The sequence below is a fragment of the Poecilia reticulata genome, linkage group LG14 (genome assembly GCF_000633615.1).
Source record: "Poecilia reticulata strain Guanapo linkage group LG14, Guppy_female_1.0+MT, whole genome shotgun sequence".
NCBI classification, from domain to species: Eukaryota; Metazoa; Chordata; class Actinopteri; order Cyprinodontiformes; family Poeciliidae; genus Poecilia; species Poecilia reticulata.
In genome coordinates, this window is record NC_024344.1 from 3,970,024 (window position 1) to 3,986,851 (window position 16,828).

Here is a 16,828-nt window from a genome sequence, read left to right on the forward strand (position 1 = left end):
AAAAATAATGTTTAATATCTCAGAAACCAAAACTGCACAAACGAAAATTTTAACGGCACAAACCTGCACAAACGGAGCACTAACCATTCAGACTATTTGCTGGATTTTTTGACGTGGGTGGGGTGTCAGCTTCACGCAGGTCCCACASMTACACAAATATGCGCATGCACACACACACATCCACGCGCCTTTCTCGTCCCCGCCCTTCCCATTCAGACACTGGCGGGTCAGAGGGACTGAAAGTGGGAGAGTAAGTAAGTGGGGCAACTCCCTACTTACCCCTGGTTCAGTCAGTTCGGAAGATTTTGCGAGATATAAACCGGGGGTGTTCAAAGTGCGGCCGGGGCCCATTTGTGGCCCTTGAGCTGATTTTGTGTGGCCCACCAACTGCAACTCAAGAGTGATACGGAAATGACACATCCAGCACAAGGTCTTGATGCAGATGGAGGCGTTTTATTTGTGATAACCAGCATCATTTTGTTACAACAACCCAATTTAATAATTTTTTTTAATAACCAAGCATTTTTAATAAATAGCATTTTAACATATATTACTAAAAAGACGACTTTGTTGCATCCACATAAACTTTAATCTCATTTATTAAACTTGGGTAAATATAGCAAACATTTTGCCTAAAATTGATGGAGCTAGATGCATTTCTTTTAATACAGAAAATGTTCAAAATCCTCTTTACATTTCTTAATCTAAAACAAGAAGCATCCTTTTACTACAAAAAATGACTACATCCTTTGCTTGATTTTATGTTTTGCTTTGTTGTTTTTCACTTTCTTGGTCTGCGAGTAATTTTGACTTGACAATTTTCCATGTGACAAAGTTTGTACATCCCTGATATGAACAATATAGGGATGAACTGTGTGTTTCCTCATCAAGACTCCTTTGAGGGATTTTAAAATGTTAATGTTGGAAAAGTTTAATTGGTAGTTAAGGTGAGAAACAGGAATGTGATGTAGGCTCAATACTTTATTGTGATGTTTTCTGGATTGGGTTTTAGGTCAAAAAGTAAAATCTACTAATGTGAAAAAAATTATTTTGATCAGTTTTACTCCAGTAAAACCATCACAATTTGTTAGTAGTGCAAATGTTTTTCAGTCAATTAGCATATTAAGCAAAAATCTTTTAGAAATGTAGATGTGTTGCATATCACATGACCACAACTTTCTTCTAGCACAGTGGTTCTTAACCTGGGTTCGATCGAACCCCAGGGGTTCGGTGAGTCGGTCTCAGGGGTTTGGCGGAGCCTCTGCCGCGGAGATAAAGACACACTTGTGTAAAGTCGTGATGATGCGCCGCTTTGCCATCACTTGCTGCAGAGGATCACGTTACATTGCTGAGCCAATCAGAGCTGGGGGGGGAAGGAAGGAATAAGAAGGGTTCAGTGAATGCGCATATGAAACTGTGGGGTTTGGTACCTCAAAAAAGGTTAAGAACCACTGATCTAGCATATTCTTCCAAGTCATCAAGGTCCAAACTTGGGTAAAATCACCCACAAACATGCAGTTTATTAAATCCACCCAGTCATAAACTGCACGTGCAATATTTTAGTGGAACAAAGTAACTGTTTAAAGACTGATAAATATTTTTCCAGTTTTAATAAATTAAATGCAGACATAGACATACCTCAGTCTTCTTTTCAGTGAAAGTTTGTGGATATTTATGATCTTATTTAGTGTGAAATCAAAAATAATTTTTAAAAGATAAATACTTTGTGTTGCACCAAACACTTTCTACTTAACTCATCAGTTTTCAAAGAAGGTATATTTATATACATGTTTTGATACGTAACGTCCTGCAGCAGACAGCTTGATTTCACTGCAAAAATATACTGCAGAAGGTACAGACTGCTGAGAGAAACTGGTATTTTTCAAGTAGTAGTTACTTAATGTACAGAAGAAAGAGTGCAGAGAGAAGCTTTTTTCTGCATATCATCATGACGACAGTATCCAGCTGCGCAGGTCCTCTCAGGGGTGGATGTTCTTCTAGGTGAGAGGAAATTGCGCCATCAGGGGGTTTGCAGAGTCATGCAGAACAGAAACGAAAGTCTTGCCTAATGTGAAGCTGGGCCTCTTGACAACTGGTATTGTCTATTGTGTTGGAAGTGTTTGGCTGCTGTATTAGCAGCATGCAGGTTGAGGAATCCCTGGGATCTTCTGTTTTTGATGTAGCTGTTTCCATGGTAATGCCGGGTTTTCCACATTACTTTGAGCCTGGCGCTGCAGTGTGTACTAACTGCTCACTCGCATCGTTATGTGTGTGTTGCGGGTTTTTCATCATTTTTTTTAATTTAATGCTTTTATCTTCGACTGGTGATTTATTTTTAGACCGTCCTAGTGCGAATGCTGGTGTCTCACAACTGTCCTCTGCTGTTGTTGGTCAGTTGTCCTGAGGTAGCCTGGGGCTGGAGGCATGCTCAGCACTGGACCAGTCCAATCACAGGGCAGAGCTTCTCACACAGCTTCTCCTGTTTCCACGCCGTTTCCCACACGATGGGAAATGGTGTTTGTTTACACAAAGTGTTGTGAAGCTGACTTTAGGGATGTTGCAATAATTCAATTAATCGCATGATAAATTAATTCATTTTATGTGTTGTTCCTGTTGTTTTGTCTATTTATTTTGGACATTTAAAATGTGTTCCAGTTCCAGTGTTAAATGTTAATTAGAATTTCCAGGCCAAATCAGTGGTGGGCAACATGGATTTAGAATTTTATCACAATATTTTGTGGTACTATTGTGATAACAATAAACTATTTATTACATCTTTTACTTAACTATGGCTGCCTAAACACTGATGCTGTTCTTGAAATAAATTCCCACCTGACACAGGCTTCTTCAGAGGGCACCAGTTACTAAAATAAATGTGATTTATATCACTAAGCTGCACACAGCAGCTGTATTTAACCATATTTTCAAAAGTTACTGTTATTTCTTGATGCTCTTATGGAACAAATAGGGGATAAAATTGTAAAATAACATTTCCGATAACACCGTCAGTTTTTTTTTACATTATTAATTGGAATTTATTGAGACAATGATAAATACAAATTTTTATCATAAACTTTTCACAATAAATAATAAACAATACGATAAATACCCACACCTAGCTCCGTCTGTCTTCCCATGAACTCCAACTTGCTTTCTTGTCTATGCTAAAGAAAATAGCATGATGCTGCCACCACCATGTTTCAGAAGATGTTCAAAGTGATGTGCTTGGTCTCTTAGTTGCTTCTCTTTTGAATACGCTTCTTTCCTGTCACATATTAACTTAAACTCAGGGATTCAAAGAATTAATTGACTTGCAATTATTTGTTGATAAATGATTTATTAGATTTAAATGAACTCCAATCGATTGACTAATCATGTCTTTCACTGTAGTAGGTTTGCCGGCATCTTGAGTAGGATGTGATTGGTCATTCTTAAGTGAGGCAGCTGATACAAAAATAAAGATGGCGGGACCATACCAGAGCGGGAAAGAGAGACGATCCAAACGGAGTCCGGTGTGCAAAATGCATTTTATGCAATTCTGTTTTGAAACATAAACACTCGACAAGCTCCTTAAGTTTTACCTTAATATGCAGCGTCAACTTCTCAGCCAATATTTACTGATTTGGTACAAAGGCGATGATGTGACAGAAAAGTGGAGGACATAACTTATGACGGAAAAAGACATGATGACAAAAGCACGGTTGAGTGAGGAGACCACCATTTCTTTTATTTATTCTGTATTTATCAATCAATACAGAATATTGATTGATAAATCAATATGTGCTATACAAATTTTATTTGTATAGCACATTTCAGCAGCAAGGCATTTCAAGGTGCTTTACAATTTAATACAACTGACACAAAAAAGTAAAAATATAATGATGTGCTTCTCTTTTTAAATTCAATACATGAAAAATTGATCCCTTTATTTTGTGGAAAGACAAAAGTTTTTAATGAATCATTATCGATAAGAGCAGTCAGCTCTAGATTAACCCAATAATCGATAACTTGCTTCCTATTATGAATCACTTTAATTTATGTGAATTTCAACATGCTGTGTTTCTGACCGAAGTATTATCCGTCGCTCTTCTGCAGAGGATGAGCCGTTTCAGGAGAAGGAAGCCATCAAGACGGAGGCTGAGTCTAAACATGTGGAGCTTGTCGCCTCACCTCTGCCTGCCAGAGCCAACCACACTGCTTGGGCCGATGATGCTCTTCGCCAGCAGCCGCATCATCCTCCTGCCCCTCCGCCGCCTTCTCTCCCACCTTCACAAGTTCCCATCGCCGTCATCCCGATGGTCCCGGTCGTCAATGCGACACCCTCTGTCCCCCCCCTTCCCCTCACTACGCCGATCGCTGCAGCTGCCACTTTGCTCAGCAGCCCCCTGCCTCCCAAAAAAGAGAGCATTTCCTCTACGGTGCCGCTACCGCAGCAGCAGCAGTCAGTGTCTCATCACCTGTTGTGCCCCTCCCAGATAAAAATGGAACCTGCTCAGCAGCTGATAGACGTAAAGCCCGGCCTAGCGCAGCCTCAGATGCAGATTCAGTACCCGGCTTCTATTAGTACCAATGGCTCTGGCTCCCATCATGCACTGGTTCCCCATCAAGCTCCACCTACACCTCAGTCACGCCCCAACGGCGTGACGATAGAGGACCTGAGGGGCATGGAGGGCAAGAGGAGACCTGGAGGGTTAGTTCATGTGTTTGAATGGTGCAGTTAGTTTAAGTTTGAGGATCTGTTCATGTTTACATGGTATTTTATTTTCCAGAGCGGGAACCAGAGAGGTGCACAATAAGCTGGAAAAGAACAGGTTAGTCTTTATGTTGACATGTTTATTGTTGCAGCTGATGAAAAAGTATCAAGAATTAAACTTGATAACAACATCCAGACATTTATTATACAGTCACTTACTCTGTTTCTACTCATTTTTAAATAACATTTCCACTGTTTTTCTGCTGTATTGTAAGTCATTTGTTTTGTTCAGTGTTCAGCAGACATGCACATTATTTACATTTTTGAAAAAGTGATCCGATTCAGTTGCCCAACATTTGGATCACGAGACTGATATCGTTATTTTTAATAACTACACAATCGTGTACAGTATGTGATGACTATTACTGTTGTTGTTTTCTATATAGTGTTGTTAACACTTTAAGAACTTTTTATGAGAACATTTACATCTGTTGCTGCTGTCACACCTGAATTGACACTGTGCAGGACAATAAAACCTACTTGTAGAGTTTATTCAGTGAAATTGTTTTGGCATTTTTTCAGTTTGTAAATGCTGTAACGGTGAGACTAAATTTTATTTTGTTTTTTTCTTAAACGTCTGCAGGAGAGCACACCTAAAGGAGTGTTTTGAGACGCTAAAGAAAAACGTTCCTAATGTTGATGAGAAGAAAACCTCTAACCTCAGCGTTCTGCGCAGTGCACTCCGTTACATACAGGTCAGTAGGTCAAATATTTTGGACAAAGGCTCATTATCTTCTTGTTTCTGCTGTTTTTCTCCTTTCTGTGGGCCAAAGCCCCGTTGTTTTCTCTCTGAGTGAAAATTGGCAGTGAATCCGAAACAGAAAAAAAATTGTGAATGAACTCTGATGTTCTCATAAGTTTCCCATCATCATGACTGGTTGGCAGGGCAATTTATCTGAACTGACATCGACGTGAGAATATAAGATAAAGTTTTAGCTAAACTAGTAAATAAAAGCGATCATAGTTGCTCAGAACTTGATTTAGTTGTGCAGAAAACTAATGCTGGATGTGATTATGTGACGTTTTTTCTGCATTGACTACTTTGCGGCCTGGGGCTACAGTAAATGCAGTGCCACCTTTTTCTGCAGCGAATCCTCTGACATTTGAAGTTCAATGTGCTGCGCAATGGAAAGTTAGTGAGAAGAGCTAAAATAGGCCAAGAGATGGGGGAATTTGTTCATAACACGGCTGGCAGCAAGATCACGGGGAACAGGAACTCCCCTGGGAGCGGAGCCGGGTGGATTAGAGACCCTGTTTGGGAGGGTGAAAATCTGAATAAAAGTTTAACTTGCATAGATTTGATTTGCAGTTTTGTTCTGTAATGCATTTATTTAGTTTGATTTAGATATAAATCAGCATTTTGTTTTGCTTGTTATAGATCAGCACTGGTGAGCTGATATTAGCTGGTTAGCTAGTCAGGCTATCTGCTCCAGTAGCCAGGCTGCAGGCAGCTTCTTTACATTTTGAAACGTTAACTTATAAAACCTTCAGCAAACTGTGACACTGGGGTCACGTCTCTGTTTGACCTTAGCTGTAAAGTTACCCTTTAATTTTCCTGTGAGCTGTTTTGCTGTCATCTTGCTTTTTCTTTTTTACATCTTTTTGTTTCAACACTGGGGTGACTCTGTCACCATTTTGTAAATTACTTCTGTCTAATCCTATTCAGGAGTTTAAAACATTCATACTCCTTTTCATTTTCACTCCATGCAGTTTTCCCTGAAAATGAATGAGCTCATTTTGATGCTGTTAGGTGTTGAACAGCTACTTAATCATAAAATCACGCCCTCCCTGACATTTTTTCTTCCTGTTTTGGAGGCGGCGCTCATGTAAACCTGTAAATTCGGTCTGTCTTTCTGTTTCTGAGCCATGTGAGATCCGAGCACATGGCGACAGCAAACCGGGTGACGTCACCGTCACTCACCCCCTCTGATCCGCTGTGCTCTTTGAGACTGCAGAGAGAGAGGGAGGGAGGCAGACGATGACATGTGTTAACGATGTAGCTGTGTTTCCATGGTGATAACAGGGGGATAGGTAGAGATTCACTATAGCAATGTCAGCTTTTTCCTCTTCATTTCTGCAGACTTGTATCAAAATTATTGGGTACCAAAAGGGCTTCTGGTTTTTTTTTTTCTTCCTTTCGGAAATACCTGTTGGATTTCTAATTAGGCCTGCAAGAGCAGACATTTTTACCCCAGAGACGCAGGAATCTTTTAAAAGGAAAGAATAAAAGAGCAGAGGGGGACGAGGGGGGAAGGGCATTTTGAGGGACTGATCCAAAGCGCCCAGCTGGCCAACGTCCAGCCACATCTTTCCTTGTATGCAGCCTTGTACTTTACCCTTCTTTCTTTTACAAACTGCTTCTCTAGCAGCCTGATCCCACGTAGGAGGTTGCCACGGAAACAGCTATGGGTGGCAGCAGTTTCCTTGGTGATTTACCACAGGACGAATGGTGACCGGGTTTGCATGGATGAACAAAAGTACTCCAGAACTTGTAGTAGTTGGTAGTGGACTCATTCAGAGTTGTCCTGTGTCTTTGCTGCAGTTTTCATTACTGTTGAACTTTTTCACATTTTGTTGTGTTGTAAACCAGAAACCTGAGTATATTTTACTAGGATTTTATGTTTAGACTAATACAAAGTAGATTAATATGAATGGAGTACAAAAAAACCCAATACAATATAAAAATCCTTTCAGCAAAAAGTAATTGTAATTTTTTTCTGCTAAAGAATAACATTCCCGCAGCACAATGCTGCCATCACCATGGCAAAATGAAATTATTTCAGTAATCGATTCATCAACAAATTATCCTGGCAATTAATCAGATAAAAAATGTGGCACAATTTGCAGCAGAGTTTTCAGCAATGACCTTTTTTGAGTCTACACTCCGGTTAACAATTAATCAATTATTAAATTAGTTAGCAATCGTTTTAACAATCGATTCATCACAATTAGTTTGGTTAATCGTTTTAATCTCAACTTCTGAATTACTCTTTAGTAGATTTAGTTTTTGTGATTCATTTATTTATTCCAAAAGAGTTTAAAAGAAACAAGAGAACAAGCAACCAGTGGGATAGAGAAAAATGTGCATGCATAACCAGGAACAAAATTACTTGTTTACTTATTTATGTACTTTCTAAGCTGTTGGATTTTATTTAGTTTTAGTTATAACCTAAAAATTTTTTTTATAAATGTTTAAGTGATATGAATACATTTGCAAAGCGCTGATATTTAGTGATTGTGTGGAAATCATGTGGAAAAAGTTGCTTTTTAATAAAATCCACCAGTTTTACTTAAGCTTCATTAAAAACAACCTGCTGCTGCAAAGCTCAGTTTTATTTTTGTGTTTGTTTTACTCACCGTCATTAAATCTCCCTGTGAGTTTTTGTGCTGAACCGTAAGCTGCTGTGGGGTCGGAGTCGCTCCGGCCTGGATCTGGTAGCTGGAGAGTGAATGGAGCAGAGAGGAATGTGGCTCACGTGAGGCGCCGTTACGAGGCCCACAGACAGAAATACGGCTTTCCTTCCTGAACTGCCAGAGCACCACATTGGGTTTCACCTACTCTGTTGTTTTCAATTTTCAAAAAACAACTCAGATGTGCTGTAATGAAATTAAGTAGATGTAAACAAAAATCCCTTCCTTAACCTTCATCCCTCTCCGTCTCTTTTGGTCCCCTCTTGTAATCTATGTTAATGTCCTTAGCCTGTCACGCTATGTGGTGTTTTACGTCAGTTGACACGCAAAGAAACTGGGTCACACAGATGGAGTATTGGGGCTGGAAAAGCTTTTCTTCCCTTTTCCTTCTCAACCAGAAAATAAAAAGCTAGAATCGCCACACTTCCCCCCCTCAGCCAATCAGAATTGGGACAGAAGCCTTTTAAATGGCAGGGTATTAAGCAAAATGATTTTATCCAGGATAAGAAAGGGATTTGCATATTTCCCTCTGGAAGCAAAACATTTTCCTCCAGTTAAAGGAAATTCAGAGAACTGACTCTAGATAATTTCTTGAGCAGCAATTTATTTGAAGGCATGTGCGTAACACCTGTCATGAACAGAGGAGTCTTCATGAATGTTTATGACTGCTTCATGAAGTGTCATTCAATAAATGATGACATTTTTAAATCAAAGTTGCATTAAAATTACATTAAAAGTGTCAACTTTGCATTCTTCTGTAAATAATGACAATTTTAAAGCAAAGTCAATTAAAAGTCCATTAAAAGTGTCAACTTTGCACTAAAAGTGTCATTATTTACCGTATAATACGTCATGACAGCTGCCATAGACATTCATGAAGACTCTTTCATGTTCATGACAGGTTTTATGTCAGTCTTATGCTCACCCGGTGGTGTTCAAGTGTCTACGGGACAAAACGTTGTTCTGCAGCTAAGTACAGGTTGGTAGGAGACTCTCATTGTCTTTGCTGCCATATGATTACAGAGAATCAAAATTATTTACACCAGTGGTATCAAACGGCATTCCTCGAGGGCCAGAGTCTAAGATGTGTCCCTTGTCCTGCACTCTTGAATTAAATGGCGAAACTGCACCAGTAGCATGCAATCAAGCTCTGCAGAGTTCTGCTAATGAGTTGGATCTAAAAGTTACAGGATGACCGGAGTTTGAGACCCAAGCATTAAATATGTCTACATTTATAATGGTGGGGTTTTATCTACTTGTGTTTTATTGAGTTTTAACCCTTCCAGATCGAACAGAGGCAACGATCCAGCCAGATTTGTATTACCGTAATTCTGCCACACTTTGCTCTATCTGAAAAGTTCAAATGGTTTCTAAAAGGGGAGATGTTGTGCTTTCCAATGTCGGGTTATTACGGTAATTTCACCCCCGCTGTAGCAGGAAGTTAAATTAATCTGATGAGACACGCTTTTAATAGACAGTAAAGTGCGATAATTACTTGCTAGATATTGAAAGTTCCAGTTGTTATGGATAAATGGGCAAATATATTTATTCACAGGACATTTAAATAATTTTGTACAGTTAAAATAAGCAAACATATCCAGGTGAGCATTTGAAACTTAGGTCTTATATTAATCCATAAATTTAAGCAGAAATATTGGATAGAGACCTACTAAGTTCAGCAGAAGGATGAACGTTTGTCGCTCTGCTCTTGACACGGCTGTGATTTTAACTGGGTAAGTAGCCAGTCTGCCTTGCTGCTTGCAGGTGTAGTCTTAATTATGTTAAATGTAAAATTTACTCTTTCACACTTTATTTCATGTTCCTTCATCAAAGTGTCACTTTGACTCTTTCATGCACATTTGAGGAATCCTTGAATCGCCTGTGTCAACCATTCAGGTTGCCAAGGCTCCTTCAGACTAGCGGCAGCAGGAATTGGGAAACACCAGTTGGAACTGCGCGTGTGCTGAGTTTATTATATGAACTGCTTCTCAATCCAAAGCTCCTAGTTGTAAACTACCGTTCCTGGAGAAACGTTGGTATGATGTACCGAAAGTGGAGTATCAGAAAGAGTAGGAGTTAAAGAGACAGAGGCCAGTTTTAAAGCATCAAATTACAAAGCCAAATGTTGTTTATCTATAGGAACTGAAGGTAATATAGTTACTTGATTGTGTAATAAAAAGACACCATGTCCCTGGAAAACTCATAACACCGGCCCTTTAATAAAACTGATGGGTGGAGCTCGTTTAGATACCGCAACATTACTGTCTCTGTTTTTCCAAACACAAATATTTCCAAGCAGCTGAATTTTTCTATTTTGTCAGTAAAGGAAACGTGTAGGAGCTTGCTGTCAGCCAGCTGAAGAGCAGTGCGCAGGAACAAGTGGGAGGAGAGGAGTGCTAGAGAAAACCCTCGTCATCTTGACATTTTCTCTTTAAAAAGACAGCAGTACAAAAAGAACAACACAATATGCGAAGTGTGTCACCATGACAAGCTGCCATTTACACGACTGCGGAGGCTCACAGGGGACATCAGAGGCGTCTTTTAATGATGCAGGTCCTCGTCCTCCCAGTGGAATGATGCTGGAGTGTCTGCTGACTGGGTGCGACTGCAGAGCTTGTTGCACATGCAGAGACGAGACTAGACCGTTCTATAATTACCTTTCAAAATATACCTGTGCAAAATTTAAAAAAGAAAATAAGTGTAATTTACCACTACTTTACATTAACCGTGTTGGCAAGGAATATTTGGTTTTATTAGGATGTCAATAATCATACTGAAGTTGATAATGGACCTAATTAGTTGGTGATAATGTTTTTCTTGTTATAATTCAACTTCTTGTTTGATATTTAACTTCAGACTTTTTCTGCACTGATGAGTTTTTTTAAATGAATATTAAACATGGAAATATAATCTAATTTGTATTTTTGTACCAATTATACCATAAAATCAACTTAACTTGAACAATTTCAGTGTTTTTGCAGAATCTGTTTTCTGTTCCTACTTTTTCTTTTTCATTTTGGAATGAAAATCATCATGTGTTTTATCTTAAATTTGATGGAAGCTGTTTGTTTCACCCTGTTGGCGTGTTTTTCTCCCCTTGAAGACTCTGAAGCGTAAGGAGAAGGAGTTTGAGCACGAGATGGAGCGTTTGGCCAGAGAGAAGATCTCCACGCAGCAGCGGCTGGCCGAGCTGAAGAACGAGCTCAGCCAGAACATGGACGCCATGGMGATCGACCGAGTCCTCCGACAGACCATCCAGCCGGAGGACGACCAGGCCTCCACGTCTACTGCCTCAGGTACAAAATGGCTGCCAGACGCAGTTTTTTTTCTAATGCACTGGTGCAATTTAACCTGGGTGGGTAGGAATCCGGTTGTTCTGCAAAGGCCTCAGAGGTTTGCTGAAGATGATTAATAAACAGTATGATGGAGACCAATACACACATTTAAAACAGGGTTAAGTTATTAAACAATGTTTCAAGCTCTGCAATCTTACTAAGAAATTATCTTTTTACTAAATTGCACTGCAAAAACATAAAATCTTACTAAGTATTTTTGGTCTAGTTTTTAGTGGAAATATATTAGTGCACTTAAAATAAGTCAAAACTAACTCGTAAACAAATTTTCAGCAAGATACAGGAGCTTGTTTTGAGCAAATTATTTCCTAATATTGATGAAAAAGAACAAGTTACATTGCTGAATTATTTCACTTATAACATGTGAAAATGTCTTATTATTAGTGAAATAATCTGCTAGTGGAATTAGAACTTAAGCAATAAATTGATTAATTTAATGATAAGTTAAAATGAACTCAGTCATTTCCATTTGCCTGATTCATCATTTTTCTCTTTTTCTACCAAATACTGGATGACTGCAGTCTTCAGTCTGGTGCTTTGGTCTCATCCATCCATCCATTTTCTTACACCCTTGTCCCTCAGTGGGACAAGGGTGGGGTCGGGAGGTGCCTATCTCCAGCTGGTGTACCGGGCGAGAGGCGGGGTCACCCTGGACAGGTCGCCAGTCTGTCACAGGGCAACACAGAGACACACAGGACAAACARCCATGCACACACACTCTCACACCTAGGGGCAATTTGGAGAGGCCAATTAACCTGACAGTCATGTTTTTGGACTATGGGAGGAAACCGGAGTACCCGGAGAAAACCCACCATGCACAGGGAGAACATGCAAACTCCACGCAGAAAGACCGGGGCTGGGAATCGAACCCAGAACCTTCTTGCTGCAAGGCAACAGCTCTACCAACTGCGCCACTGTGCAGCCCGCTTTGGTCTCAACTAAACCTTATTTTGAAGGACAGTTTTATTCACAGAAACTTCACAATTAACTTTATTTGTTGTTTATGTTGTTTTGTTCATTTATTTGGGTTTTTAAAATGTCTTCCAGTTCCAGTGTTAAACGTTCATTAGAGTTTAAAGTTTATTGATCTTTAGGAATGTGTTCTAGCATTATTATGCAGTTATCATTGTATTATTGGAAAATGGTCTCCAAACAGCATTTTGACTTCTGGGACAATTTATCGTCCAGTTTCATTTATCATCGTTACAAGCCTAGAAATTGCTGCACCCATAGCAATTACTTTTTGCTGTATTGGTTCTGTGTTCACAGTTTTAAAAAGCATGAATACATTTAAAAAGTTTTTGGATTATATGTTGTAAAGGAAAAAAGTATGCATGAGTTTTTCCAGTTTATGTCGCAGGAGAAGATCTGGAACCACGGTGCCTCTGCTTTATGAAATCACTTTAAAATGCACTGAAGGTCTGAGGGGGTGTGAATACTTCTGTAAATGCAGTTTCCTGTCATGATGCCACAGTTTTTTGTCTGATCTGCAGAGGGAGAGGACAACTTCGACCAGGATGTGGACGAAGACGCTGCCGCCCGTCCCGCTCCAGCGTCCCTCCAGAAACCGGCTCTGTCCATCCTCCAAGCCCAGCCGCTCCTGGCTCCACATCTGTCCATCCAGCACGCCGCTCTTCCTCTTTCCGGAGTACTTGCCGCCCCTCCTCCAGTCGGCCCTCCTCCTCCTCAGGCCATCGCCCCCGCTCCGCCTCCCGGCCCCCCTCCTCCTTCTCTTCCTCTTCATACTCCAGCTGTGCAGGTCCAGCCGACCGTCATCGCTCACGCCGCCGTCTCACACCCGTCGGTGATCCACTCGGTCAGTCACACCCTCCCAGTCAACCACAAACACTTAGCACACATAGCCCCCTCTCCGGGTCCCGCCTCCTCCACTCCGCAGCCGATGGCGGCAGCAGCGGCGGTGCCCGTCACGGCGACGCACCAGCACATAGCCCAGCCCATCGGACACATCACCGTCCACCCGGTGGCGCACCTGGGGGCGCCCCTCGCGTCCCACCTCCCGACTCTGTACCCCCAGGGTGTGCCGGTCACCCAGCCCACCATGGTGGGCCACATCACCCACACCTTCGCCCACCACGCTCTGCCGCACGTCCAGGCCGGCGCTCAGGCTAACACTAACGGAGCGCAGGTGAGCCAGGGCGGCCCGTCGCTGGGGAAACCCACGGCGGTGCTCGCCCCGCACCCTCAGCTGGTTGGCCAGGCCGCTGTCCTCAACCCTGTCACCATGGTTACGGTCCCAACCTTCCCCGTCAGCACGCTCAAACTGGCCTAAAACAGAAAATCATCCGCACGCCCCGACGTAGAGGCGAGTTGGATTCAGATGGCCCGGATCTGTGTTCGGTCGGGTCCGTTGGTTTTGGATGCGAGAATCTTTGTGATATTTTGGTCACACCTCTGCAAACGACAACATTGCTGCAGACTCAGCGGGTTCGGGCCATTGTTGGTGAAAACGAGACTGTGACATTTGGCTTCGCCGCAACGTCAGGAACTTAGTTTGACCTTCCCTCTTCCTGCCTCTCTCTCTTTTATTCCTTTCCTCTGCAACCAGAAGCACTAAGACGATAAGCTCAGTTCACACTCAGGCTCCAGAGATTCACTTCCATCAGCCTCACGCTCATTCGGTGAAAGGTGTCGTCAGCTCTTAATGCAGTGATACGAGTGTGTTTCACACTCTGACGTGATGAAGAGGAGAAGCATCACTGATGTGATAAAGACGAAGCTCACTGATCTAAATAAATTATTCACAACAGCTTCGGTCATGTCCGAAGGAGAATATTCCAGATTTTTTCCCTCCTGTGCTCCAGCTTCACCCAAATTTGAAATTCACAAACCAAACAAAAAATAGAGAGAATATGTTTAACTGCTAATTTCTGTCCTGCTGTTTATATCTGATTATATGAACACAGGTTGGGTGATAATACGCAACCATTTCTGTCTGCTCTTGTCTCAGCGTTCCCCCTCTGTGTGTGTTATTTTCTGCCTGTTACCACAGCGCCCCCTGCTGCCGTACAGCACAGCTTACACTGATGTCATTCACACCCAACAAGCTTTTTTTGAGTGCTTAAAGTGCCACAAGGTAATAATTAATCAAAAATGTCATAATCCAGACAAACAAATGAATTAATAAAATACGTTGGAATTATTTGAATGTGGCAGTAATTAAATGCATAATTGGAAAAATAATCAGTAGTTAAAACCATGCAGAATTATTATATTTAAAATTTATTTTATGGCTCTTGTGCTCCAGTGCAGCGCAGTTAAGCTCTCTGAGAGATTTAATCTTGAGTTTCAATCAATCCAGAAGCATGTTTCTGAATTAAAATGAAACGTAGATCGAAAACAAGAATGAAATAATCTAAAAACGATAAATCATTTGTGTTGTTTGAATTTTTAAAAAATTTTATCTCAAAAATTATTTAACCTTTTTTGAGAACCAGTGGAAAACTCTTTATTCCCATTATAGAAATCATACCTACTTTTTTCATCTTTTGATTGGTGTTATAATGATTTATCTTTGGTTAAGAAGATCCCAAGTTCTTCCAGTTAAAAGAAACATGTTGGTAGAGTTAAAAGATTATTTTAAACCCTAATCAGATTGGGATATTAACTGTAATTGTGATTGGTTTTAACTATGAAGGGTTTTTTTTAATTTATTTATTTTTTTATCGAATTATGGCACTTTTTGACCTCCGTAGGAGTTCAAACCGCTTCTTGAGGCTCTGTAAATTGGTCTTTGCTCATATCAGCAGATACTGTGAGCCTTAGTTAATATTGTTTTCCACTCAAAGAGCTGATGTCTAAAAATAAAATTAAAATCTGTCGCTCTTGTTAAAAAAATAATTAAAAAAAGATTAGAAATAAATGGTCTTGGTCAGAATTGGGTATGTGTTCTGACGCCCACTAATTAGTAAATCAGTGTGTGTGTGTGAATGTTTATGTTAGACTAAACACATCATTCTCTCATTATCGTACGTTAACGCACTGCAAAAACACAAAATCTCTCCAAGTGACTTTGGTTTAGTTTCTACTGCAAATATCTTAGTGCACCTGAAATAAGAAAAAAAAAAAACTTCAAAGGAACGTTTCAGCAAGATATAGGCCCCAGTTACACAACAACAATTTCGGGTGAAAATGGAAGAGTTTCGTTGAGTTTGCACCGTACATTTACACGAAAATGGCGAATGTTTTCTCTGACAACGGCACAGATTGAGAACTGCTTCCAGAGTGCGATGTTTCTGAAACGTACCGGTGTCCGTTGTCTTGTAAACAGAATAAACGGATCTTTTCTTCCAGAGAATCCCCAGCTCATGCTTAGTATGACACATTTCATAACGGCTCTCTACAATCCACAGAAGAAGAAACTACAGAAAAGTATTATTTGTGTTTCTGACTTGTGAATCTAACTACAGCTCTCCAACACGGTGCTCATTTTATTCCTCTCTTTACTTTAATCATCGAAGACGGATCTCATGCAGCTCCACTCCGTTAATTAGCGAATGTACGCAACGGAGAAACACATCGAGGAGGCGCTACTGGACGCGTCCTGGGAGAACAAGCTAGTGGTGGGATAACTTTGTAAAACAATGTAGTCGATGATGAAGAATGGAGGGAGACCTTTTGTTTGTCCAAGCCTAGCACCAACTAGAGGCGTGGCAGGGGCATTACACCTTTTTGATTTATGCCGTTTCTGTGTAAACAAAGATTGTAATTAGAACGTCTTCATGTAAACGTGTTAATAGAAACGAAACAAACATTTAATTTTCATTGGATCATTGTTGTGTAAACAGGGCCAGAGAAGCTTGTTTAAGTCAATAATTCTCTAATATCGATGAAAAAGAACCAAATTATTTCACTTATGGGAAAAATGTCTGCCAGTGCTACTACGTTTTCACCAATATTAAGGAGTTATTGACTTAAAACAGGGATGTCAAACTTTTTTTTATTTTGTGCCATATCAAGATCATGAATGTCCTCAAAAGGCCGGTTGTGGTAAACTTCTCAAATATTAATAATTAGAATTTTGACTTTTTATTTTCAGAATTTTGACTTTGTTTCTTCATTTTTTTTCTCAGAAGTTTGATTTTTTTTTCCCCCAGAATTTTGACTTTTTATATTAGAAGATTAAAGTCAGAATAAATATTATTTAAGCATACGACTGTTATTTTCAAGGTTTCTATTTACGCGACTCTTTGGGCCACATAAAACTTCATGGTGGGCCAGATTTGGCCCGCAGGCCTCAAGTTTGACACTTTGCTTAAAACAAGCTCCTGAATCTTGCTGAAACATTACTTCT

General features: G+C 40.4%; 1 protein-coding gene across 1 annotated transcript in view; it reads left to right on the plus strand.

Moving 5' to 3' along the window:
- The window catches only part of mntb (MAX network transcriptional repressor b), a 21,612-nt gene extending 5,002 nt beyond the window's left edge, over positions 1-16,610 (plus strand). The window contains exons 2-6 of the mRNA XM_008427425.2: positions 4,096-4,690; positions 4,770-4,811; positions 5,337-5,448; positions 11,268-11,460; positions 13,011-16,610. Of these exons, the coding sequence (XP_008425647.1) occupies positions 4,096-4,690; positions 4,770-4,811; positions 5,337-5,448; positions 11,268-11,460; positions 13,011-13,807 (1,739 nt within the window). The 3' untranslated portion in view covers positions 13,808-16,610. The remainder of the gene's footprint in view (positions 1-4,095; positions 4,691-4,769; positions 4,812-5,336; positions 5,449-11,267; positions 11,461-13,010) is intronic.
- Positions 16,611-16,828: the final 218 nt, after the last annotated feature.